Source organism: Rhea pennata, chromosome 9 (assembly GCF_028389875.1).
Source record: "Rhea pennata isolate bPtePen1 chromosome 9, bPtePen1.pri, whole genome shotgun sequence".
Lineage (NCBI taxonomy): Eukaryota > Metazoa > Chordata > Aves > Rheiformes > Rheidae > Rhea > Rhea pennata.
Window position 1 is genome coordinate 20,233,044 of NC_084671.1, and position 27,204 is coordinate 20,260,247.

A 27,204-nucleotide genomic window follows, 5' to 3' on the forward strand; every position below is an offset into this window, starting at 1 on the left:
TGAGAGGCGCCGGGCCGGGCCGGGCCGCGCGGCAAGGCAAGATGGCGGCCGAGATCCACTCGCGGCCGCAGAGCAGCCGGCCCGTGCTGCTCAGCAAGGTCGAGGGGCACCAGGACGTGGTGAGCGCCGCGCTCCTCATCCCCAAGGAGGACGGCGTCATCACCGCCAGCGAGGACAGGTAGGCGGCGGCGCCCGGGCGAGCCCCGCGCCGGGCCGGGCCGGGCCGCCGCAGCGGGGCCGGGCGGGCGCGGCGGCGGCGGGAGCTCTGTGGGGAGCGGTGGGGCATCCCGCCGCGGAGCGCCGTCGGGCGCGGGAGCGCGGCCGCGGAGCGGGGCCTCGGCGGAGCGAGCCCCTCTCGGGCGCACCCGCGCGAGCTCCGCAGCGTCCGTGTGCGACGGGCCTCGCCGAAGCGGCCTGCGCGGAGCGCCGGCGTGCGGCGCAGCGCGGGGTGGTCTCGGCGGGGGGACGCGGCTTCGTGGCCCTCAGAAGGGCGTCAAAAAGTGCAAACATCAGCTGGTAACAGCGCTCAGGGAGCCCGCGCTGGCAGTAAGCGTGTGGGGTTTGTATTCCCTTCAGTGCGAGGGGTGCAAACTTGCCCAGCTTTCGGAGAAGTCTGCCGGGTACTGAGAGTCTCTCAGCAGCTGGCGTTGAAGAAGGAAGTCCTTGTACAGAACACGTCCTCACGCTCCTGTGTGGCTCGGGTTGGCACAGAGTTGTGCTTCTCACACTTCTTAGCGACCCAGCAACGTATGTTTTATACTAAAAAAAAAATACGTGAAGCCACAGCCCTGTCTGCTGAAGCTGATTACCAGCGCTGCTGGGAAATCAAAATGTTAGTCTAAGTCCACTTCCTGCGCAGTGATAAGAATGCATTTTGCCTTGGCATGCAAAGGATTACTTGTTTTCAAGTGCTAGCTGAATTTAACATAGAAGAGGCAGTAGAGGTAATTGAATTTGGCAGGAGGGAGATTTAGTAAATAGTTTCTGCTTGTGGTTTGTGTGTGAAAATACAGACTAAACACAGTTATCTTCAATGCCTCCCTCTTCTTTTTTTCCCCCCACTGAAGACTAACATGCTAATTCTTATGTGAGCTATCAGTCATTGGAAGCAGGAATAAAAGCTGATCACTTTATTCTAAAAGCTTGAATAAGGTAAAGACCTCCCTTATATTGTTTATTGTAACTGAACTCGAAAAAATTTTTTGAAGCACTTGGATTTGGGCTCCTAAACTTGGGCTTCTGTTCCTCAGAAATATATATATATTTTTTTTCCACTATGAGGTTGGGTGACTGTTACAGCGGTCCTTCAAAGATGTGCTTTTAAGTGGTGACTCTTGGACTTGAGGAAAACATAAGCACTAGGATTATGCCATCAGCTTCTTAGTCTTATATTACACAACTGTTTTCTCTGTATTTTTTTCTCAAACTTACAGCCTGCAGAGGTCTTGAATGTCAGATGTTGTCAGCTTAATGTCAGTAGGGGCTAAGGGTAGAAGGCAAACATGCTTGTCAAATTATGCAATTGGATATCAAGCTATTAAATATACTTAAACTACCTGGCATCATATACTCTGCAGTATGTGCACTGGAAAATGGATATTAAGAGAAGCATTACAGTCTGAATTTTGTGACTCTGTAGAGTGTAAGCAGCAGCACTTGACTCTTTAGAGCTTGATTTTTGCAGCTTCGTAGGGTTTCTTAGTGTTTAAAAAAGTAATTTCCTGCCTTTTAAATAGATAAATGATTTCCTCCAGCGGTAGGTGTCCCTATGTAAATAAATCTTGATGCTTTTGAAGCAACAGCACACGCAGTTCCTTGTTGAGGCATGTGAGTAGTTACACCTAGCTGGCAGCAGGCAGTGACACTGGATACCTTAGGCATTAGCCATACGTTGTTTGCCTTCGACAGAAAGGTGTTCCCAGTCTGCTTCTTCCCTTGCTGTGGAAGTGACTTTCTATAGCGCATGGGTAATGAGTGTTGGATGAGCCTGAGCCTCTTCCACTTCTTCCCCTTGTGTGTGCGTGTTCTGGTACCTTAGTACGGTGCAGGATGAAGCTGTTTTTTGGGGGGTGATAGCATGGGCTGAATCTTAGCATGTTTGTGATCACTTTGTTTTGACATGTTTCTCAGGGGAGAGGAGAAGAAATAGGAATTCCTAAGAGTTGGTATCTCAGTTAAATCTGAACACATTAAAATGTTTTAGAAACAGATGTTTGGGAGTGTTCTTTTTTGGTTTTCTTCTCCCCCTCCCCCCGGGCTTGCAAAGGTGAATGCCCATGTTGAAACTTAAAGGTCTTTAGGGTAATGCTAAAGGCTAGCAGCCTGCACGCTTAGGTTGCTTTGACAAGAGCTGAGGATACAACTGCATCTTTTCCTAGGCAATTGTGGTGTTGGGTACAGAACTGCATAAGGAGAGCAGAAGCAATTCTCCAACTTTCGGTGTATGCAAGTTTCAAAAAATCTTCCAGCTGAATCTTGAGGCTGATCTCTGTTGCCTCTCTTAGGATGGGAGGTGCACAGATCTTTAAATGTTCAGAAATGATTGCATTGCATTAATTCTAATTTGAGGTACCTCCTACAGTACATTAAAGCCTACTCACTCATGTATCCTTCACCTACAGTTTAACATGTTATCAAACCTTTTGGTCTCCTGTTGCCCCTAAAAATGGGATGTAGGTGTTAATACTGCATAACTGATTGTGCTTTGCCTGCTGCTAGCAGCACAGAGCTCAGGATGTGAAACAGTTGCTGCACACAATGCCTTTGAGTAGTATACCAGCAGATCAGGGCTTAAGTATTTTTGATTAAACCTTAATAAAAGTAATGGTGGCAAGTATTTCATCATAACTAGTCAAAGGAATGTATTTACAAGTTAAGCAGTGGGGAAAATGTTACTGGTACATAAATATCCTCTAGGAATGTTGTGGGTTACCTTCTTGTTGAAGTCATCACAGTTCTTTCTTTTGTAAATAATCTTTCCTAGAGCAAGAAGTGATTGATCTATTCTTTTGATGGTACAAGATAGATAGTAGATCTCCAAATACCAACAGAATCTTTGCTCTTTGAAGATCTGGAGGCAAGAAAGTAGTTCATCTTCCCAAACTATTTTTTTTTCAGCACACAACTCTTGCTATCTCTTAAAGCTTTGTCAGAACTTATCTAGCTAGGAAGGTTAACTGTGGCCTTACAGGCATCTTGTGTGACGCTGGTTCCAAGAAAATGTTTGGAATTGCTCGCAGTATGTTCCTCTCAATCTAGGTAGGTAGCTAGCTCGCTCAGGTAGCTAGCTGTGAGTTAGATCTGGCTGTTTGAGAATGACTGATATTTTCCTCAAATCTGAGATAGTTCAGTGTGGGCTGCACAGATCTGTGCTGCAGTCAGATCTCTGGACTTAGCATTAATACCCTTGTTCTCTGCGGACAAGTATCTAAGGCAAGGTGATTTTTTTTTCCAGCTGCAGTTGGGGATGCTGTGGGATAATAAGCTAATATAAAAGATCCTGAATGTGAGCTAATGGAATATTTACCATGGGCTAGGGCTCTTTAGAGTCCCTTGCATACTTGAAAACTAATGCTCTGTGACTTCTGGGAGCTGCTATTACATTGGAACTGCCTCTTAAGCAAGCTGCAGTATTAGTTTTTTCAGTTGTGGAGCTTAAGTATTATTCAAAATGAATGCTGTAGTGAGCAGAAATTCAACAAAAAGCATCAGTTTCAAGCTGAGTCCTTGAATTTGCCTTGCAGTGTGCTTAAACCAGATTTCTAATGCTGTTTTGGGAACATAGTCAGTGTCAGCCTAGATATTTCTGGTTTATTTTGACTGCCAGGAAAGTGTAGTCTTCTGTTCCTGTTAGGAAAACAATTGTTAATCACTAATTTCAGATAGGGATGCAATTGGTAGTTGTTTGAAGGTGTTAGGAAGTTGCACCTCTCAGGAGCTGGTGCAGCTCTGCATAGGACTTGCATATCTGTTTGGACTGTAATAACAAGTCTGGGTTTGCATACCATCTTTATCGCTTCTTTCTCTCTGATCTGGGCATTTGGCTCTTAGAAGGAAATGTGGCAAGCTACAAATACTGGTGGAATGCTGAAGAGCTGCCTGCCTCTATTCTCCCAGCTTTTTTTCCTCCAGCAGACTATTTTGTGTTACTTGCTCTGTAAATGAAATGCCAGTTGAGAAACAATGAAAATCCTCAGGAATTCATAAAGCCACAGTCCATATTGTTTTTTTAAACAATCTTTAAATTACTCTTCTATGAATGTATGTGCTTTCTAGGCAAAATCAACTTCTGTTTCTATAACCAGTGTTTGGGAAGCTTGGAGTTTCTTTTATCTTGTTTTACTTCTTCCTGACATCTTCATCTGAGTTTTAAATTTAAAATTTTGTCTGAGTGGTCATTAATGGGTTTTGGCATTTTAGATCCTTACCGAGACTGTCGAACAAACCTGCCTTTCTAGGTCCTTAACAGGAATGCTTAAGGAAGGGTGAGTGGTAGCCCACTCTCCTGGGTATTGAGTGCAGGCCTATTCATTAAATAAACTAGAGTAGGATTAGAGAAGAGCACTGAAGACTGTAGCATTAATATGGTAGTTCTCATAGTACAACAGTTTCGTGATAGGAGATTACAAAAATAGTATTATTTGGAGGACTTCTCTAGCGCTTCAGATTAGAACTGGTATCTGATAAACTTTTCCTAACAAAAGGAAATGTAACACAAGAGATCTTTAGGAGAGAGGTTCAGGGAGAAGTGCAGTCTTGGCACATGCTAAGCAATCTTACCAAGTTTTGCAGAGTTGCAGCTTTATGTAATTAGATACAAAGCTGTCTGGCAGCTAGTCTCTGCAAGCATGAGACTATTTAAATCTAAATGTTATTTAAACCAAAATAAGAAGCTTTCAGGAACTAATTTTGTTGACTCTTGTAGCTATTCACTTAGGCTCTCAACTTTAGTAAGGGTCTGGGGATTTGATGATCCCTATATGAACTATACACCCAGGGAATTATTTGCTTAGAACAGCAGTCTTATGCTTCCTGGTATCAATTCCTAGTTTAGCAAAATCCACCATAACACTGAATAGAAAGTTCTCAAATTGCAATAGTAACTGCTTTTAGTCTGTTAAGAGCAAAAATAATTGCATTTTGATTAGAAGTCCAAGGACTGAATTAGTGGCTGAAATCTGCCACCTGAAACACTCTAACAGTGTGAATGTGATGAAGCTGCTTGGAGAGGGGGGGGAACGGGCGGAGTAAAAAGCTATAAAATTTACAGACACTGACCTGTACTACTGCTGGCATTTGTGAGGTTGACTTGGAAACATTGTTATGTTTCCTTGTCTCCTGTTACTAAGAAATGACAACTGCTCTCTGAAGCATTTAGCTTTTTGACCATGAGGCAGGGTGTGGATTATGATAAGGAGAGAGAAATAGCTCTCCTTTAAGAGATGGTCTTAATACAAAGTGGTTAACTAATGGGCTAGAGTAACGTGCACTTGCTGCTAAACTGATGTGGCTCAGGTAAAAAGCTGAAAATCTAATTGTTTTGGGGCAGTGTGTACTCAGCTCCACTCAGAGTTAACCTTTGGAAAAAGTAGTATGTTAAGGGCAGATATTGTCTGATTTGTTATTTTTGAGTGGTCTTCTAAAGACAGACCCTTAAATGAATTACAAAGGTAGTATTCTGGTTTTATATCTTTAACCAGTCTTTAAAAGTTCTAGTCCTGGTGCAAGATATTTTTCTCCTTCTGTGTTCTTTGTTTGCTCTTGCTAGCTATTCTATATGGTATTTAGCAAATCTACCCTTAATAGATTACCTTTATAAAAATTTCTAGATTCTAGGCTTTATTTTTTTAGTCTAAAATAGAACATCTCAATGAAGACTCTTAAGTGTCTCAGTACAGGTATTTACAGATCATTCAAGCTTCCGCTTGGGAATGAGGAAGTCGGACTTTTGAATTATAAATTGGAACAAGGAACACAAACAATGGTTTGGAGAAGAAGTTTAAAATAGACTTAAAATAACTGTAATCCTGTCCCCCTGAGTGCTTTCAACTTCTTGATATAGGTTCCTTTCAAATGTGTTTACTGTAGGAATGTTTTAGTATATGATAACCTGCTTCCTTACTGATTCTTTCCTATCCCTTCTCCTAAAGTCTAACAGTCATGGGGATGGTATAATACCACATATTCTAAAGATAGATTTTTTTTCCTTTCCTTCAGAAGCAAGATTCTGGAATATTACAAACTAAAAGCAGTGTTATGAAGAGTTTTAGCAAGTTGTGTATGTTGTCTTGTCAAGTTCTTTCAATTCCCATTTGACCATATAATCAGTCCTGTTTGTACTTTGCGCTGTTCCCCATGCCTACATAACAGTGCTGCTAACACTGCTTGCCCTTTGGATTTCTACATGAGATAGTAGAGGAATGACTGAGAGGAAATAATATCAAACTAGATTTGATGCTTTCTGCAGATTCTTGCATGTATTTCTTGAGATCGAGGTGTCAGTCAAGTGCAGGATTAATGTACTGGTCTAGAGGATGAAGTGCTACTGTTGTTTATATTTGGTATCTGGCTTGCTGAAATAGGAGTTGGTAAGAGAAGCTGCAAACATCCAGAGTTTCAAACTTCCATACTACAGTGGTTTGAGGTGCCTTTTCTTAAGTAGTATATTGTAAAAATCATATCATGTTTTTAAAAATATGCATAGATGTATTAATACAAAACAAGCTACAGCTTGCTCTGCCAAAGCTAAGTTCCTGCAACTTGAATTTGACTTAAGTCAGCCAGTGCTAAGGAGAAGGTTCAAGAGGTGCAACATGTAGCAGTTTCTGAGGTGAGGTGACATAGTACTTCTGTCCCATATGTACTGAAACTCAGTGCGTGAATAGTTTTGGAGGAAGGTCTTTGTCATCCAAGAGTGACTATTCTTAGTATTATTTTTTCCTGTTGGAATACTAAAAAGCTAGGAAGATTGGAGCTGATATGTACCCACATGTTTGACTATCTTCTCCCTAATCTTCCCACAACACAGAACAATACGAGTATGGCTGAAGAGAGACAGTGGGCAATACTGGCCCAGCATCTATCACACTATGTCATGTAAGTAAAATGCTGGAGATGGTAAGTAGTGGCTTAGCATAGCTACATAAATCATGCAGCATGATTGTGTTCTGTGTATGAGAATGCATCCTTCCTCTTTCCTCAAGCACTGGATTCACTTGGTGATTTTGAATTTGGGAGCTTTGTAATGTCTGTAGCTCAAACTTTACTTTGAAACTAGTCTGACAGTTGATGAGATCTAAGACAACATTCTGTCAGAAGTTAGATCTTTCACTAATTAAATCACTATATTGATCAATTGCTGTGACTGTCTCTAATACTGGTTTAATAACCTATCTAATGAATAGATGAAACTACAAGTTTCGACATGAAAATGTCCTCTGCATCCCAAGGTATGTATCTGTGTTTTGAAGTGTGAAGCAGTTAGATTATTAAGAAAGCACTTCTGAGTAGTAGCTCCAGTGCTGAAGGATCCTTTTGTCTTTAAAACATCACTTCTTAGCCTAAGCCTTTTGCTGTAATCTCTTTAGTGCACAGTTGTTGCCTAGAAACATACCATAAATAAATAAATAAATAAAAGGAATATAATGATGAAACATCATCCAAAGGATGGAGTCCCCAAAATGACAATTTCTGAAGAAACTTGTATGCAAAGGTTAAATGAAGACCAAAGAATTGGACTGATGTTCTCTTTCTTCAGCTGCAGATAGAATAAGCTAGATTGGAAATATTATCTATAATTTTCTTCATTCCTACCCCTCCCCCTCAATATTTAGTCTAAATAACAACAGTTGCACTGCTTACCAAGTCTTTAAATAGACGATTCAGATTGTGCTCTCACAACCTTTTATAAAATAAGCTTGCCTTTAGTAGCTGCAAGGGTCTTATTTGTCCTTATGGAGTATGATGATTGCAGTAATCTAGATTGTCCTATCTGATTTTTAAATCTCTGAAAACACTTCTAAGGCCACATGTTTCTGAGGGTATTGGAGAAGAGGTGTTAGATCAGAACACCGTATCCATGAGACTCTTGTAACTTGCAAATTTAAAAAAGACTGACTTTAGTGAAAGATTTGATTGTGAAATCCTCCTTAGGACATTTTCTTGTAATTTTCCTCTCATTTAGCTGTATTTTAGCTCTCCCCTTCAAAAATGGAAGTAGGTCTTTAGAGATTTTTCTGCTGAAATAGATTGCATGTAATTATGAGTCTTATTAAAGATGTAGATGTTGAGACCTGATCCTGTATGTTAGAAAGTGGTTACATATTTCTGTGTAGTAATTCTTTGCCCTCAAATGCAAGGAAGGGAGTATTTTTTCCTGTATACAACTCAGGACTCCATTTGAGATAATTTTAGTAAGCTCAAGTTTTTAAATGTGAGCACATTCTGTTGTTGCTAGCTAAACTTCCAGCCCTTATAAAATTCCTCCTGTTGAGTTACGGCAGGAAATCAGGTCTGTACGAGGTTCATAGTGGTATAGCTGCTTTACTGTAGTGCTGTGTATTTAATTAACCTAGCAGATGGAAAATCAATTGACTTAGCAAGGAACACTATTTGTACGGATTAACTTTCATCAAACTTCTTAATGCTAGTATGCTAGTACTTGTACTTCAATAATTTTAATGTGCTGGCTTTTTTGACAGCTCCGTGTTCAGCAATGGCTTACCATCACGAGAGCAGACGAATATTTGTAGGTCAGGATAACGGAGCTATCATGGTAAGTTGCTGTGACTTTTCTTAAAGATACAGATTGTCCATGAACATCAAATGTTACTGACTATTTGATAACTTGTTTTCTTACCTTCTGTTTGGAATGGAGCTGCTAGTAAATGGGTGAATTCTCTGGCAGTACACTTAGGATCTTTATCAGAGTGCAAAGACACAAAGGTGCTTCTGGCTAGATGAGAGCCAACTAGCCTTGAGAAAGCATTGAGACACCAGTGTAGCAGTGGATCCAAACTATGCTTTGTCAGGGAATTATTTTGATGAGTATATTAAGCTGGGCAGAGTACCATGGTACTGTAATGATGGGGGTTATGAACTGGAGCTAGTTTGCATCTGGCCAGAAGAGTACGGATCTGCCTGTGTTTAGCAATGTGGATGTCTCTGGATTTCCTTGCTGTAGACCTCTTCTTGTGATGTGGATATTTCAGCCTTCTAGCTCTAAATTTACAAGAGCTAGAGTTGTTTTCCAAACACTGCCCCTGCCCCTTCACCTTGCATGAATAGAAGAAATGTATGCACTTCTTTCCTTTCTGGGAAGTCTTCCTTCTGTCCTATTATCATCTTGCTCTAATTTCTTTCCCTCTTCTGGAGGGAGGATGCATATGGCAGAATAAAAAGTGTGCCTGTGTTCTTCCCACTCTTCTCTTGGGAAAGGAGGCAAATCCTTTGACTCTCAGATGTTTTAGTGGTTTCTTTTCTCTATGAAAATAAGGCCAAAGTACTAACTGTCCTAGAAAGAGCAGGAGTACTAAATGAATGTTAGTAGTAGTGATACTTTATTACCTGAAATTGTAAACTGAGACTTTTAAAATTTCTGTAAACCTAATGGATCTATAAAGAACACTCTCATCTAAAGCTGTCTTGTTCTTTATGAAGTCTCAGAGCCTTTAAATCCAAAATACTGTAAGATAGTTTTGTTCTTACTGAGGACAAGTGGAGTCTTATCTCTTTCTATATTCTCCCTTCAATGAACCTGGTTCTGAGAGCATGCTGCTTCTTGAAAACAGCAGTTCAGTATAAATGTGAACATTAACTTGCAGTTGACTTGTCAGTTTGCTACGCTTCAGCCTTGAGAAAGGATTAGATTTTAGTAAGATACCTTGCTATGCAAGTTCTAGTTTGTGAGATCACTGCTTTTTCTTAATCAATGTCTTGCCTGTTTTATTGTGTTATCTCTTCTAACTGTCCCACTGCTTTGGCTGCAGGAGTTTCATGTTTCAGAGGACTTTAATAAGATGAACTTTGTGAAGACCTATCCAGGTAAACTGTTACCAGTATCTACACTAACATTCATGTCAAGGGGAGGCTTCTAAAGTGCTCAGAAAATTGGTACTTGACCAGATGAGCCAAGGCCAAATAAGTTCTTCCAGTTGTCAGTTAGTTAGGGATAATTGCAATAAGAAATGTTTTGTTATTGAGTAATGTTCAGTTGGTTGAGTCTCAACATTGCAGTCACTATTGCTTAAATGTATTGTGAGCCTGCAGCTGTCATGAGCCAGAACTGGTGAGAGTTCATATCTTGCTCTTTAAGTGAAGTAGCTATATTGTATAAATGTTCTAAAGGGTGTTTTGATATTTACAAATTCTATCCTTATTTTCTATAAGCACTGGGAATAGGCTGTTACTAGCTAAATGTAAGATCCCTTGCTTCCTTTATTGTCTAGAAGAGCAGTAGGAATGAAAAAGATTTTCAGGTATGTAAGAATAGGAGTTGTTCTAATATTTATGGAGATGTTATTTTCAGTATTTGTCTGCATGTCCTTTGAGAGAAATACAAAATTCAATTATGGGTTGCAATTGGAACACTAACATGAATGGCCTTTGGGAGGTTTTCTGTTAAAAACTACAGCTATGTAGCAAAGCAAAGTGTAGTTGTCTTGCAACTCCCTGATACTGATAGAAGCAGATGTCTTTGCTTACAAGGAAAAGACTGTGTTTTTAAACAAGATAACCCCCTTTATCCTAAGGTGGATGACTTATCAAGATCAAGTCATCTAGTCTTGGTTGACTAGAGAGAAGTGCTCTAAGAAAAGTATTTGCATCTTGGGGGAGCGTGTTGCTGGGGCAGGGAAGGTCTTTCTAATGTTTCTGTAACTTCTTGCTTAGTGGCGGCATTCTAAACAAAACTGAGGTCTTGGTGAGATGTATTTGCTTTCATGGGGAGCAAACTAAATGCCCTGTACTAGATTACTTTCAGGTACTTAAAAGACTGAATCTGACCATAACTTCCATGAGGGGGAAAAAGGCGCTTAGAGAAAGCAATTAATTTTAGATGTGTTACACTGCTCTCCAGAAGTCCTGGCTTAATGTAAAGAAGCTAACAGTTTACTTTCTTTTTAACCAGAGCTTTTCAGGTACCTGAGATGAATTCATCTTCTGTCTATATGTGGGGAAGAAAGGCATAAATCAGCTGACTGACATGTTTAATTTGTTAAACTATTCTGTTCATTTAAACAGAGCAATGTTAACCTTTTAATGCAGCCTTCAGCAGGTATAATGTGATGATGGAAAACTTTCTGCAGCATTTTTTTGGTATCACTCACTCTGTCTCTGAGTTATTGTTCGTAACGATGCTTCAATTTTAGGAAAAAACTAGCAAGAATCTCTTCTTCCCACAGCTCATCAGAATCGAGTGTCTGCTATTATTTTCTGCTTGATGTCGGAGTGGGTTATCAGTACAGGTCATGACAAATGTATCAGCTGGATGTGCACCAGAAGTGGGAGTATGCTGGGGAGACATTACTTCACTTCTTGGGCTTCATGTCTACAGTATCCTTTGGGAATGATTGCTGGCCAGTGCTCTGTTCCCCTGAGCTTACTTGAGCTTTTTATATGAAAGGATGGGACAGAAATTTAACTGCAAAGCTTTACTGTGATCAGACATTTTATACTTTTGCTCTTGTTAGATAGTAAAAGGATGTTGTGAATTTCTGAGTTACGGAAGTCTTAATGTACGATAGTTCCTAAATTTGAGATATCTGTCTGTAGCATGTTGTAAAAGCCCCTAGTAACTATATCTTTATAGGCGGACCTATATAAATTCTTGGTAAGTCACTTCCCGTTTAACAAATGGTAGTAAGCATTTGCCTCCTCCTAGAGGAGAAACTGGAACATGCCATATTTCAATAAATCCTGTGCTCCCTGTGATATAACTTGTGATGCCATATCATTCCTTTACACAACTTCATGTTTGCAGGAATAATCTTAAGGATTACACGTTCAGTGCAATTACACAAGCTTTTGAGCACCTAATTTATAACTAGGCTCCTTCTAAATCAGCCTGACTAGAAGGTAATTTGGATATCCTTGAATTTTTCTTGAGGGAAAAGCCCACTACAGCTGGCTTTTCATGGCTATGCGAGTAGTCAGTGCTGAGAATCTTCTCAAGGCATTAAAAGCATTTTCTGCTTTAAACCAGTGAATTTATTGGGTTTATATGGCTCTGCAAGTAGATGGAGCCAGCACGATTGAGCTGTACAAAGTCTCCCTTGGTTGCCTGGCTTTGTTTCCGTGTGCAAAAAGTTAAAACGAAGCTGTCCACACTAGTCTGTTCCCATTAGACTTTATTCGCTGTGTGGTGAAGCACAATGAGAGGACCCTTCCTTGATTTAGAACTGAGCATTCAGTGTGTGAAGCACTACCACTGAAAAACAGCCTGCATCTTGAGAACAGTTTGTCTGTTGAATTTGATGACACCTCCTGCTATCTGCAGTTCACTTGAGGTCAGGACTGGTAGTGTTCTGGAAGCAAAAGCAGTTTCATCACTTCAGCCACCATATGTATATGTTTTGGATGTTACCTTTGCACAGCTCACTGCATGGGATTGTCATATGTGCTAATAGTAATTATACACCACTAATTTGGAGATCATGAAAGTGCTTCAGATTCCTTTGTTCTTCTCTCATTGCTCATGTTAATTTTTTCTATTTTTAAGCTACAAGATGTGTTGGAACTTTACGCATTACCAGTTTAAGTTTGTGTGCAGTTTGCTTTTCTGCAAATTGCTATTAATTGCAGCATTTGAAGTTTTTAAAACTGCAGTTGGCTGTTCAGTTGAAGTACTTCAGGGCATTCTTTATCCTAAGACTTACAGGCTCAGTAGCTGAAGCTGCAGTTCATACATCAGAACTTCAGAGCATTAAATTCTTTCAAAGGAGAAGAGAACTATTTTTATCACTTGTTAATGGTGGCTGTTTGGGCTTGTAGTACTGTAGGCTTGGAGGTACTGGCTGATGTATGAGAATTAATGTCAGTAACATTCATTGTAGAAACAGCATAATTCAAAAGCTGAAAGAGGCAAACTGCATCTCTCAAATAAGTATCTATTTAGCAACATTATATGACTCTTAAGGGCTAAGAAACTGTTAGGAAAGGAACTACTTGGCTGCCTGTAGCACGTTCAGCATTCTGAGATCCCCCAGCTGTGCAGGCCCTACCTTATTGATGGGAGAGCTGAGACACTTGTGCTGCTGTCCTGTTACTCATCTGCTGCTATCTTTGTTCTAGAACTTTGTTTCCTTGTGTCCTGCTGCATGTTTCACACCTAGTTCACTTTGGCTGATGGTAGCACAGAACTGGGTTAATGTTAGTGTGTGTTATGAGACAGGTTCACTGCACAATCTGGTGCCTCTGAGCTTCAGTGCTTGAACGCTGTGGGTTTTCTAGCTAACACTCGCTACTGCGAATACTATGGAAGAGAGAATTATGAAAATTGACAAGAGAATATGATCCTTTCAGTAAAGATAAAAATAACTTGCACTGAAGACCATGGTGTTTGGAAATATGTTCTAATTGATCATTCTATTGACTTGTACCTGGAAAAAGTAATATTTTGGTATGTGCACTAGATGCTTGGTCTCCCTATTGTGAGACTTCTTAGAACCTATTGGTTAACCTAGGTGTAAGCATCTGTAAAACATGGTAGCATGCCTGTTCTTTATTAGATTAGCAGGGATAATGGTAGCATGAACTTCCAGGATGAAGAAAAGATCACATGTTCAGGAACTTAATGGATTTAAGTGGTGGTTGTTTTTTTTTTTTTTATTATTTTTTTTTAATCTCAAAATTCTGAAGGCTTAAGAGACTTTAGAATGTCATCAGATCACAAAACCTCTTCACTTGCAGTGGTAAGCTTTTTGATATGCAAACTTCTTAAAGTTTGTTTCTTTTGCATAGAAGAGACAATTTTGCTAGCTGCTACTTGCATTACTTGGCTCCAGGAGGACAGGTGAGTTAATGCCCAGCTCCTGGATTATGTACTGTCAGGGGTGCTTGTGTGTGTGTTTTTGGTCTTGCTTTTTTTTCCCCTTTCCTCCTTAGTTCTTATATTCTGAACAGCAAAAGCCTTCTAAAGACAGCAAATCAACTAATTCAATCCCTCTTACTGTCCTTTGGTTTCTCAAGACAGGTTTTCTGATATTCTGTAATTGCTACTTGACTACATATAACATTTTTTCCAACCATGACACTGTGTTAATAGATCCCGTGTTAGGATGCAGTGTGGCTTTTTTGTCAGTGATGCATGGCAGAACCCTTTCTGAAATACTGTTCAGTCTTGGATAGTACTGTTCAGGACCAGCAACTTGAAAGCATGGGGAAGAGCAACAAGAATGAAATGGTCTTGCCTCTTCAGTAGCTAGAACAATGGGAGTGTGCTTATGCTGTAAAGTAAACTGGTTGTGGAGGAGCATCTTTGAATCTTAGTCATCCTGTTCTGGGGATATCAACTGGTGTGCTTCTGTAAACTTAGTCTTCTAGCATGTTAGAAGCAGATACTAAGTAAGACTGGCACCTCGCGTCCAATGTAGGGCTCGTAATGAGAGCTCTGCCCTGTAACAAGTAGCGTGAGGAGTTTTGGCATCTCTTGTAGAAGATCATGAATGTGTTCTGTAAGTGTGTGCTATAAGTCCTAGATATACTTTCTTCCCTCAAATGAAAGTTTTGGAAGGCCACAGGAGAAGCTATAAGACACTCCATCCTCTAGTTTCTCACTTGTTTCTAATATTGTCTTGTTTGCACATAGAGGGAAAGGTGGAAAGAAAAGAGGAAGGAGAGAGATTCATCTACTATGGCATCCAAACACTTCAGAAGTAGTTACGTGAATATTTATGTAAAATACTACGTTTTATTTCTAACTTGTTTTGGTTGTGTAGGTGGCAGCTGTGCTGTTTCAGTCCTTGAAATACTCTTAAGAGCAAATGAGGCTTTTTCTTGACTTCTCTTCAGATATGATTATGAAACTCAGCATGCATTTGTTGGTGACTATTCTGGACAGATCACACTTCTGAAGCTAGAGCAGAGCACATGCTCAGTTATCACGACACTCAAAGGGCATGAAGGTAAAGTAACTCTTTTAATCCTACATAACCTAGATTCTAGTAACTTTCTGTGAATTGTGATGGTTTGTTCAATTAAATATCCACCTGTTAAGGATAGATAGTTGGATGAACAACTGGTGTGGCAAAAGCTGTTTAAAGTTTTGTGCATTAACTATCCCTTTCTTGCCATAGGGTCCCTTTTTTTAGTCCCATTCTTGTAGATAAGAAATAAAGGTTAAAATGTTTGTTCAATTAAACTAGAATTATCCACTAGATGGCCACCTCTTAAAGACTTTGGAGTCTACTCCTTAGTGCAGAAAAGAAAGGACAGGAATGTGTTACTTCTTTTGAAGGCCTTGTAGCACTAGAGTACTACCCAAAACAGCTGGAGCAAGCTCCCATCTAGATCTAAAAAGCCACTTAATTCCTCCTAATGAGAAAGACTTTTCTACTCTGATTGGTTTATTATGAAACTAACTCAGTTTCCTTTGTTTAGCTGAAACTGAGCTATGTGCAAGAAATATAGAGCCTTTTAGAATGAAAGCTGGCAAGTCAGACAACTGTGTTTCATTCTGTGTGGTGTAGCTGAAGCCCTTGCGTCAAATGAGGAACCAGATAGCCTGTAATCTCATACAGAGCTGCTGTCTGCAGTGAGTAAGGCAAGAATGTGAATTGCAGAAGAATGTTACTTATTTCTCCCAGTGTATTTTTAAGATGTAATGCCTTTTCCCTATGTGGTAACTTTTAAATCAGCTGACCAACTTGCTGTTGAGTTGGGCTGAATTACTGGGTCATGAGTCTGGCTACTGGAAAAGGCTTCTTTGTGTAGTCACCACAAGTACAGAGCAGACTTTGTTATAGCGGGGTAGACTTCTGCTTTACAGATGACTATAATATGACAAAGCTGGCTTTGAATGGGGGAAGGCAAGTTGAGATCTTCAAATGGTAAATGCCTTTTCCTTTTCATGCAGAACTTCAGGTTGTGTCAGTTGAGTGCAAAATAATTCTCTTGGCTCTAGAAACTCCTTTACCTGTACAGGCTTTCACGACAGTCTATTCAAATATAGCTCCTTGATAGATACCACTGCTAAGTCTGAAATTAGTATGTCTGAATGTGGCACTGCCTAGTATGTATTCTATTTATTGAATTGAGGTGGGCTTCCAAGCACTGACTTCAGTGGTGCTATTTTTATGGTGGACAACTCTGGCTAATTATTCCTGAAGGGGATTGTGATCTTCAAAACTAGAATTGATCTAGTATAAGAGCTGGTTAAACTAGTGGGGGCAAAACTAGTTTTTTTCTTCAGTTGGCATAAGAGTAGCTCTAACACTGTTTTTAAAGAAAAAATGAATCTTTTTTTTCCCTCCAAAGTATTTGCATAATATCCTCAAGGCCTGGCAATGATAAATTTAAATGGCAGCTAGTTCTTCAAGTTTGGCTATGTTCCTGACTTGAAATGTCTCACTATCTTATTTCCACTCTGGCTCTTGCTTTACTGTGACTTCATAAGCCAGCAGTATTTACTTTGTAGTTTAAATGACTTCAGAGCTTGTTCTTCAAGAGGCAGCTTCCAGCATTCTCAGTATTTAGCAGCTTGCTCTATATAATGTTATGAGATAATATTTGTTTAGCTCCTTATAGCTTGTGTGTGTGTATTTGGGGGGGGGGGGAGGGGCGGTCATCGTTCCTCACCAGTGAAACACCTATTTCCAAATTGGGTCTGTCTGAAAACAATATAGTCCTAAAGGAGGCAAGACAAATCTCTTACTCCAGAGACTTAGAAGGACTGATTTGGGCTGTAATTACCACTTATCTTGCTTTCAGATTAACTAGGCACTTGACAGCTGAACAATGGAAGGATGCTTTATTCACTTCCAGACTAAGTTCTATTTTAAATGTTCCTATAACTTCAAAACTAAAGGCTACATGAATGACTGAAGTAGTTCGTCAGTCTACTGACTTGCATTACCGTGCATCTTGGGGTTTAGCATTAGGCTGCTACTGTGTCAGATGACAGGATTCTTTCTGCGTCTGAATGATGGTGTCCTTCACCAAGCTGGACCCTATGAATTCTGTAGCTTTGTAAGTTAGTATGTACTGGCCAGATTTGCTGGAGGACTTCTACAGTGGTGAAACTGTCTCAAATTGAAGTTACTTATTCCAAAGACTTTAAGGTTCTAAGTAGTTGTGTAAGTCTGCAAATATGTCATACTTTCCTACAGCTACAAGCCAAGAGCGTTATTGTATTGTAGATACTAGTCCCTATTCAGTAATTTCTTAACATTTTGTGTTCCCAAGACCTTGTAACAGCCTACCAACTATACAAATACAGTGGAGAGAAAATTGATAACCCGGAAACCCCAAGTTTCTGGATTGTGCATTGCTTTTAACTTTTAGTGACATTTTGTTCTGTTGTCATATTCTTTACTTCTCTAGCAGGACATCTTGCTGTTCCCTGCAGTCCATTGCCTTAAGGCTTTCAATATCTGGTACTGTCGTGAGGGAGTGGCTCGTTAACGTGAGCCACTTTAATGGCTCTGAAGGGCATGATTGCATTAGAGTAACTCAGATCTAACTGCAGAATGTTCTCTCCTAGGAAGTATTACTTCCCTGTGGTGGGATCCAGTTCAACGACTGCTATTCTCTGGTGCTTCTGATCACAGCATTATCATGTGGGATATCGGTGGAAGGAAGGGGCGAACCCTGCTGCTCCAGGGCCATCAGTACGTATAGCGTCTTACCTTTTCTACATGTTTTCTGATGAACACATGAAGTCCCAAGAAGACTAAATAGCACGACAAGCAATCTGAATATCTGAATAATTAAATGGATAGTACTTCTTGCAGACCTCTGAAGACCGACCCTTTTGAAAGAGGTGGGGGAGGGGAGAGAACCAATATCAGAAAAACCTCGCTGATAAGGCTTTTTAGTTATGCTAGGTACTTCAACAAGGCTAGGGAGACTATTAGATAAAAAACAGTGCTCAGAAAGAGGTGGGTAAAAATCCTGAATCATTCTGCTTGGACTTTGTTATGTAGAAGTTGAGTGCTTTTAGACTGTACATCCTTCACTGATGCTTGTGAGGGTGGGATTAGAAAGTTAATGTGTAAGCATGTTTGTATACATATGTAGAATAAGCTGCAATATGTTTCTGTCTTCTGTTGCCTATCTGTGAGATGATAAACTAATTCGCTAAATTACAGGGGCTGATCTCTAGACTCCAGAAAAACGTGTCACATCTCCACTGTTCTATAGATTACTGTGTAGCTAACTGTCTGCATTTAGTCAACACTTTATTTTTAGACACACAGCACTACCTAATTGTCATCTTCAAATCCAGGGCCTTAATTCAGTCTGACAAATGGTTTACGACTCAAACTATTCTACTTGGAAATGCAGTGTTAGTACAGATCTTATGTATTTAAAGATGTATTTGTATAGTGCATTCTCCTCTTGTCTAATTCCCTAGATGCCTCCATCCACCTTTGATCAAGACTGATACCTTAGAGCTAGAACTCTTTTTAAATCTTGAATTTAGTTTTATGGCTAAAGAACTAATGTTAGTATTGGTTACAATAAAGTAACTGAAGTCAGTGACTGGAGGACTTTAAACTGCTGTTACTGCTGCATCATGTGTCCCAGTGAAGACTTAACACTGTTAGTTTCTCTTCAAACATCACACTTAGCCTCAAACTTCATACTGAATGGGAAAGTAAGTTGATCTCAAAAGTGGAATGGCTTTTTTAATTGAACTTGGAGGTTGCAAAGCAGTTTAATAGTGTTGAGATCCTTTGTTTAGTTTCTTAAGATAGACTTTATTTGCAATGACTCTTTAATAACCTGTCTCTTTCTTATTGATGAATACCTGCTTTGCTTGTCAGCAACAGACTTGGTTATTATGATTTGTTAGCAAAAGTGGAACCTCCATCTGCTTCCTAGCTGAATCTTTACACTTCCAGTTGTCTCTGTTTTGATAACTGATTCTTCTTGTTAACACGTGTATTTGCAGCCACACTCTGAGTCAGGTGATGCTCAAATCACTGTCAGTTGTTTACTGCCAGCAAATGTTAACATGTTGCTGTACCTCCAGTATTCTGGTCAAACCTGTAAGAATGCTGCTCCAGCCAACATCCTGGTGCTAGAGTAATGCCAGCATCTGTTCACTGATCTTCATTGCTCCACTTAGTGGATGTGGTAACACTTAGTAGCTGAGCTATTTGGGAGTCAGCTTTGGCTTCCCAGGTAGCTTTAGAAGGATAAAACAGAGTTTATTTGGAAACTGAATTTTGTTTAAATGATAAAAGAGTGTCTGCTCTGTTTGCAGTGACAAGGTGCAGGCTATCTGTTATATCCAGCTGACACGGCAGCTGGTATCTTGTTCAGCTGATGGGGGAATTGCTGTTTGGAACATGGATATCAGCCGAGAAGAGGTAGGATCGTGTCTCAGGCCAAAGTTTTTTCATCTTTGTAAGCTGACACAGCTTTGCATTGTGTTTGGTCTGTTCTGCAGACTCTTCCTTGCATTGTCTGCGCATTTAGAGCTGAATGATGGTATTAAAATGTGCTCTATTCTAATGGCAGTCCATGCCACATTGTAACCCTTTTAGTAGATTGGTTTCCATATCTGATCTCATTCAGGTGCAGGACAGACTCAGGGCTTCTTAGCTCAATGAGACAAGGTGTTCAGTCTGGAATGGCTACAGCCTTTGCTACTGGAACACTCTAAAGTAAACAAGCCTTTGCAATAAAGAAACGAGCACACTGTGCTTCAGCAGTCTTGAAGTAAGTTCTTAACTCATGTCAAAGCATGTAAAGAAGGGAGATGATTGGCCCATAACACAAATGAGGCAACCAGATGTGGCCATTTTTATCTTTTGAACTGCACACAGTTAAGGGAGCTCCTAAAATAATAAGCAGTTCTAATAGAATTAAAATGTGATGTCTCAGCACCTATTGGAAGAACATAATTTCTTTGTTTTTGGACTGGGCTCAATTAAGTGTTTGTAGAGTGCTGAACATAGTTCTGGAATTCTAGCTACTGAGCCATGTTATGGGAGTATTCATGCACTTGTTTAGAAAAGTGTCATCTAGTCCTATGTGAATAAAAAGCGTTAACTCCACTGAGAGCTGTACTGATGTTGGGCAGTTCCAAATATGTGTTGTGTGTCTTGCGGTAGGTTTTTCATCTTATTCTCAAGCATTAAATGGGAAGTAAAGAATAAGAATATGTCCCTCCCTCTTCCATTAGAGGAAGTCAGCAACTACAAAGTGGAATTGGTGACTTATTAAAAAATGCTATTAAGTGAAAAGTGCTATTCTGAGTAGCTAGGCGAAACGGCACATCAGTTGGAGAGGCGGCCTACTTTCTCTCCTTCTTCCCCACTCCCTGAACTGGACTTGTTACTGCCCATTACAATATTTTTTTCACTAGCATGACAGAAGGAAGAAGATGCAATCAAGGTTCAAAGATTAAAAATGGAACATCTGACCATTAATGAATTTAATTGCAAGATAGCGATATGATTGACCTGTACCATTGTTTTATTGCTATCGACAATAGGTATAAGTGAATTGAAGTCTTCCCTTGGTGTTCCAGGATTCATCCTGTCAAGTTTCAGGGAGACTTCATCAGATGATTTAAGTTGTGTATAATAAATATATTCTAACTCAGATCTATGTACTAAACTTTTCATACCTCTTGTTCTATCCCCTAAAAGACTACTCAGTTATAGTGTCTGAGGATGTTGAAATATGTGAAATCTCTGTTACTTTCATTTAGCATACTCCATTTACCAACAGGAAGAATAAGCAGGTGGGAGAGGGGATGCTAAATGAAGATGTGGGCCGCATGGAGGATGGGAGTTCTTTGTTTCAAATTGCATCTGCAATCCTGGAGAAACAAAAAAAATTTACTTCTGGAAATGATCTCTTGACAAAACCAAGAGCTTAGAGGGGGTGACTGCTTCTAACATTTTGGCTTGGATTACTCTAGCCCTTAGACAATCACAACAGCAGTCTTCAAACACCTCCAGCAAGTTTAATAAACTCAGATATCTGAATTAGTTTTCTTATTAAGACAATAGCATTACATACTACTCTTTTTTTTTTAAAAAAAAAAAAAGTGTAGGAGGTGTGTAGGTCTTGGTAACAAATAACTGTAGTTATGAGGGGGCATGTGCTTCCTCATTCACTTTTTCATTTCTTTGTAACAAACTTACCACTTACTGTATACCTGGCAATCTGACTATTGTTGCAATGCCCAGAGCTGAGGCAGTGCACCTTTCTGGGTAAAGCTTCACTATAAGTTCTTAAACTTCCCTGGTTAGCTTATGAGGAAAAATAATTCTGATTATTTGCATCTGCTGCTCTTTCCTAGGCACCTCAGTGGCTAGAAAGTGATTCCTGTCAGAAGTGTGAACAACCTTTCTTCTGGAATATAAAGCAAATGTGGGATACAAAGACTTTAGGGTTGAGACAGGTGAGATTGTTTGTCTGAGTACTTAGCCATTCTTCAGCACACAGGCAAAAAGCAAACAGAAAACAACTAAAGCTGTTCATCTTTCAAATTACTGATATTTCTGCTGTTTTGAAGTAAGGCTTTTTTGAGAGGTCACAGCTTCTAGGCAGTGATAAGAAGCTTCCAAATGCTATCGAAAGTGTTACATCAAACTTTCATGTGGCAAAGCAGGCTGTGCTCAAAGCACTCTGTCAGGTTTCTCTGAATATTTCTGTGCGCTGGAGCTGTGGACAGCTAATTTTTGTGTTGTATAGAGTGGCAGACAAAGCCCCATAATTAAACAAGCAAATTGCCATCCTAATGTGCTGTAAAGAGAATTCAGTTCACTGAAGCAGTGATGACCCTGCTCTTACTGTGCTACAACATGGAAGCTTTCCAAACAGGTTTCTCCTTGGAGGGACTGGGAGGGCACAAATGCTTGTGTCGTCCATTTCTGGCTTTTCTGGATTCTTATTTCCTTAGCTGCTTGCCCAACCATTATTTCGGCTGCTTGCCAAAGAAACTAGTACAAGGAGGAGGGGGTGGGTGGGCAGGGAAAGAGTGCTTTTTTTTAACAGGCTGCTAGTTTAACAGAAATTCAGTAAGACAAATGGCACAGTGTAGTGATTTTTTTTTCCTTCTGTGAAGCATCACTGCAGAAAATGTGGGCAAGCAGTGTGTGGCAAGTGCAGTACAAAACGATCAAGCTACCCTATCATGGGATTTGAGTTTCAGGTCCGTGTCTGCGATTCCTGCTTTGAGTCGATCAAGGATGAAGAGTGAGTATTAAGAGTGAGTCTCTGTCTTACAAAGCAATGCTGATGAGGTACAGAAACACTTGTTGGCTTTGCATCTGTGCTCAGTGCTACACAATCATGCCAAACTGACTCTGTACTAACAGGCCACACTTGCCCTGGGTGCCTTATACACTGTGGTGCAGAGATCCCTAAACTGTCTCTGCAAGCTCATTTAGATCAGATGTGGTGTTGCTGTTTTCAGTCCAGTCCACTTTGTGTCTTCCCTATAGCCCCAGATCTGGAGTTTGAAACAAATTTAACTCAAGACTTTTTTTATAGGCTATTGATCACACTTAGAATTGCAAGATGGATGGCTTACAATGCATCACAGCTGCCATGCTATATATGCATTCATTTATGTATGCTTATTGAAGACTACTACTTCAGGTGTGATCTTCACAGGCCAACATTGTTTTTCTATGCAAGCGATTTGTTAAACATTGTTTACTGAGTCATTAAACTATGGAAGAACCTCTTTGATTATCTTGATATGAACAGTAATTCCTGTTCAGTGTTCTGTCATCTTCTTGGAAACCTGGAACACTAAACAACTAAAGTCATCAAATAACCGTTTTTACTAGGAGAAAAAAAAAGGGGGGGGGAAGCTGCTCTGCCCTTGTTTATCCCTTGTGGGAAGGGAAAAATGTATCTGAGCTTGACTTTGTAACCAAGAGCACAGTTCTTTACTCAAGCACTGTTCCACTTCTGCTCTAGATTTATTAATAGTCAACTTGGGGAAGGCCAGGCAATGTCTCACCTGTATAACTGCACAAGCAATGACTTAGCGTGACTTGGTATCTTATTTCTGTCCCCTTTTAGATGCCAGTGCTGTTCTTAGAATTGATTTATTAGTAGTCAGGCAACTTTTTTGAGTTCATTTTGCACTGTTATAATGATGCCATGCTGCTTCATCTATTAGCTGGCTTTCATTTGAACTGTTTTTTTTATAGTCGTACTTCCTTGGCAACCTTTCATGAGGGGAAACACAACATTTCACACATGTCCATGGACATCTCCAGAGGGTTAATGGTCACCTGTGGCAGTGACCGGATTGTTAAGGTATTTATATATCTCTTTCCTATGTTTATTGGAGATATTTGATAGGAAACTAGGAGTAATGTTTGTATATTCTTTTTGGCAGCTGTAGCTACCAAGCTAACTGTTGTGAGCAACAAGAATAATATTTGTTGCATACTGTTCTTGCAGCTGAACACAGAAGTGACCTATAACTCTACTACATAGCTTAGTCTAGCTGTCAGAGCTGGTTACTTTGGGTGTAAATGAAGCAGGTATCAGCAGTGGCAGTATCTGCTAGTGGCCTTATATAATCACAGGTGACGTGCAGGTTTCTTTTAACATGAACACGCTGGCTTCTTGGAGCATTGCTACTAAAAGCCCTGGTTATGGGGCAGTGACAAGGAAATTGGAATGATTTTTTTTTCTTGAACAGACTTGCAGCGCACTGCTGCAGGACTCCCTTGAGCCTGAAGTTTGGCTATTGGTTTGCAAGACTGATAGAACTTTACCTTTTTTTTCCCTGTGACGCTAATTTAAATAGGATTTGTTACCTTGTGTCCAGAGAGGTCATTGCTTATTTCTATTCCTGTTATAGCAATATTCTGAAACCTAAGTGGTATTTCTGTATAATTCTTCGTAATATTTTCTTCCAGATTTGGGACATGACACCAGTAGTTGGTTGCAGCCTTGCAACTGGCTTCTCTTCACGCTGATCTCCCACTAGAGAGGTTTATGCACCTTGTGTACAGCAATATGCACCAAATGAATGAAATCCTTCTTAAGAATACTACCGCAGACACTGGTTGCTTGATTCTTCTGCTGCTGCTGTTTCAGGATGGACAGTCACCTTTGTAGAGGACAACTTTTCTGTTGGGCTCACCAGGAGTCTCCTTGGTGCGGAAGTGCAGTTTCACAGCCTCTTGGACTAATGTAAAATGGCTTACCTGCAACATGACACCTTGAAGAAAGGACCTGTTACTTGGTTTATGTGTGGCATTAACAACCTGCTTTTTCTGCTGATATATCTTGTATAGATACCTTGTAGCTAAAGCATTATCAGAGTAAACAAGCTTAGTAAATTCAATCTGTGCAAATAGTAAAATAACTTATTCTCTCTTCCAAAAAGCAGTTCTATAGAAATACTTTTGAGCAGTCACTGTCTAAACTGTCTCCAAAAGATACATTGGTTATTCCTATGGAAGGAGGAAATACTTTTAAAGTGGCAGGTAGCTTCTTTCAGATGAGATAGCAAGAGAACACTTGATCATGCAAGATTTCCTTTATTGGCTTTCTTGTAGTATTTGTCTTCAATTATTAGTGAAATCATTTTGTGGGACATCTGTTCTGTTTAGGTAGCTGGCAAATCTTCAGACAATTTTAAGCTCTTGAGTAGAATTTTAGCACAGATAACACTTCTGTAGGTCTTATTAAAACGTATAGCTCAGCTACTCTAGTTTAAAGACAGGCTATAAGTGTGAGCCATATGCTTTGACAGCTCTATAATGCTGTTAGAATGGGAAGCTAAGCAAACCTGCCTTGTTAAGTGAAATGGCTAAGAAAAAATGGCCAGCTAAAGTTTAGAGAATTTTTTTTCCTGTGGAAAGGCTGATGATTCTTTAATGGTAAGGAACCTGCCTCTGCTGAAGTGCAGCATAATTTTAAATACTGCCTCGGTGTTGCTTAAAACTGATAAATACCGAGGCTTTCCAAAGCAATAATTACTGAGGTACAGAAAAGCTGCTTCCCGCCCCACCCTGCACTTAGATCTGTTAATCCTGAGATGTCCATATTGATCCATTCCCCTCTCAAAACTGAGAAGTACGAAGAAGAGCTAGGAGGCCTTTGTGACTGTGCAATTGGCACATACAAGAAATAGCTAGTCAGGTATTGTCAATAAATTGGTCTGTCAATTGTATGAATCTTATATTTGAACTATAAGAAGAACTTTGAAACTTCTTGAAAGCAAAGACAATATGGCTTAGTTTAAGTTGAGAGAGTTGGGAGCTCTCTAGATTTTTCTGAAAGCAGGTGCTTACTGTGGAGGACAAAAAATTTGAGCAGGTTACCTGGCACAGAGTGAGTGGTAGTGCATAACTATCAAAGGTAATGAGCTCTTTTTGGCAGAGAGCTAAAGGGTGAGACTGTCTTTATTACAGCAACAATGAAGCGGTGCTGTGACTTTTACAAAACTAGGACTTGAGTTCACTAACTTGATGTTGATGATCTCTGTTGGACCATGCTGTAGCTAATACATAAAGATCAAGTGTAGTTAATACACCATGTTCCACTTCAATTTTAAACCAAAAGGCTGATAGTCTCCAACAAGGGCATTAGAATCCAGAATACATTAGTTACTGTTATCTTACATCTGGCTTTGTTTACATTTCTGTGGGCCTTTTCCTGAAGTATTGTTAAGAGTCTGTTAATTTGCTAGGCTTATTGGGCCAGTGGAAAAAATAAACAAATCCCTCTTTTGTGGGAATAACAAACTTATTTTTCCTTCAATTTGGGATTTAGCACTTGTCACATTGATTTGATTCATCTTGCTGCAAGCTATATGGCTTAGTTTCTTTTGTGAAGGCTTATTTCTAAGCTATTGAGAAGAAAAATTGGCCTGTGTTTGGAAAAAAAAATATATTACTGATCTGAAAGCCTTCACCTCTGTAATTTGGGAAGGAAACTGTGTTTAAAGGGGTAAATAAGTGTTGATAAACTTCCACCTTTGCTTTCTAACCTCTTCCTATCTAGCTTTGAAAGAGAACAGAAGCCTTCTCTTCCTTTGCAGTATGTGAGGCAGAACATGGTTATGTAGCTAGAGCTGTTCATGATCACAGCTGTTCACCTGTGCTGTGGTGAGGAGGTAGGGTCATGTGTTAGGCTGGAAGATTGGTGTACATGTGGTATGAATAGCGCATTTTTTTCAAACCAGGTGATTTGAAACTTACACCAATGATACTGAGGTGTAACTCTCTAGCAGCTAATACTCCTGAACTTAAGCTTTTTTAGTTCTGACTAGTCAACATGCTCCCTGCTCAGCTTGTAACTCCCTGCCCCTTTCCCTGTGAATACTTCCTCTGCTTCTTGACAGCCACTTATCTTACATTAAGGTTTGCCACTAGATGATATATTCTCTACTACATATTGGTAAACCTAATGAATCTATTTTCTATAATTAATATACTTATAGTGTCACTTTGGATATAACAAGGTAATTATAGCTGCCAAAAGTCATTAGTCACTTAAGTATACTGTGTTGAATGAGTAATGCTTACAAACCACTAAAGAGATGTTGTGTTGTTTAAAACAACTGTTTTGAAGGCACATACTCTGTCATGAAACTGAACATACTTCAACTGTGTCAGGTCAGTGTGCAATTACTGAGGAAGCTTGATTTGAAGCATTACTAAACTCACTCGTATAACCTCTTTCATTGGGGCAGGGAAGGGGAGCAAAGGGTACTGATGCGTGCTAACTCTTTACTAGTTGTATTTCTGTACCCTGCATAGTTATGAGATGCTAGGTAAATCTGTCCCTTCCTCCCTCTTGTCTGAGGTTTTGGTTTTTTAATTTTGATTACATGTACAATAAAATATTTCTTGATATTCACTTAGTCTATTTGGATGACCCATCTTTTCTTTGTTACTGAACAAGCCCCATTCTATGCTCTGGCCCCTTATTTAGACAGTCCATGTCCAAATTTCAGGTTTCAGGGAGGGCTTGTCAGACCTGCTGCCTGGAGCTGAATGAGCCACGGCACTAGAGTTAAAGGCCCGTGATGAACCAGTGAACTGAGAC

The 27,204-nt window shown here is 39.9% G+C and overlaps 1 protein-coding gene across 1 annotated transcript; it reads left to right on the forward strand.

Annotated features, from left to right (window-relative positions):
• WDFY1 (WD repeat and FYVE domain containing 1) lies at positions 1-27,019 on the forward strand. The gene is made up of 12 exons (XM_062582867.1): positions 1-178; positions 7,028-7,095; positions 8,700-8,773; positions 9,987-10,041; positions 11,400-11,550; positions 15,007-15,119; positions 17,696-17,822; positions 19,424-19,529; positions 21,476-21,577; positions 22,244-22,374; positions 23,343-23,451; positions 24,063-27,019. The coding sequence occupies exons 1-12, from the start codon at positions 42-44 to the stop codon at positions 24,120-24,122; spliced, it is 1,233 nt and encodes a 410-aa protein (XP_062438851.1). The 5' UTR covers positions 1-41; the 3' UTR covers positions 24,123-27,019.
• The last annotated feature ends 185 nt before the right edge of the window (positions 27,020-27,204 follow it).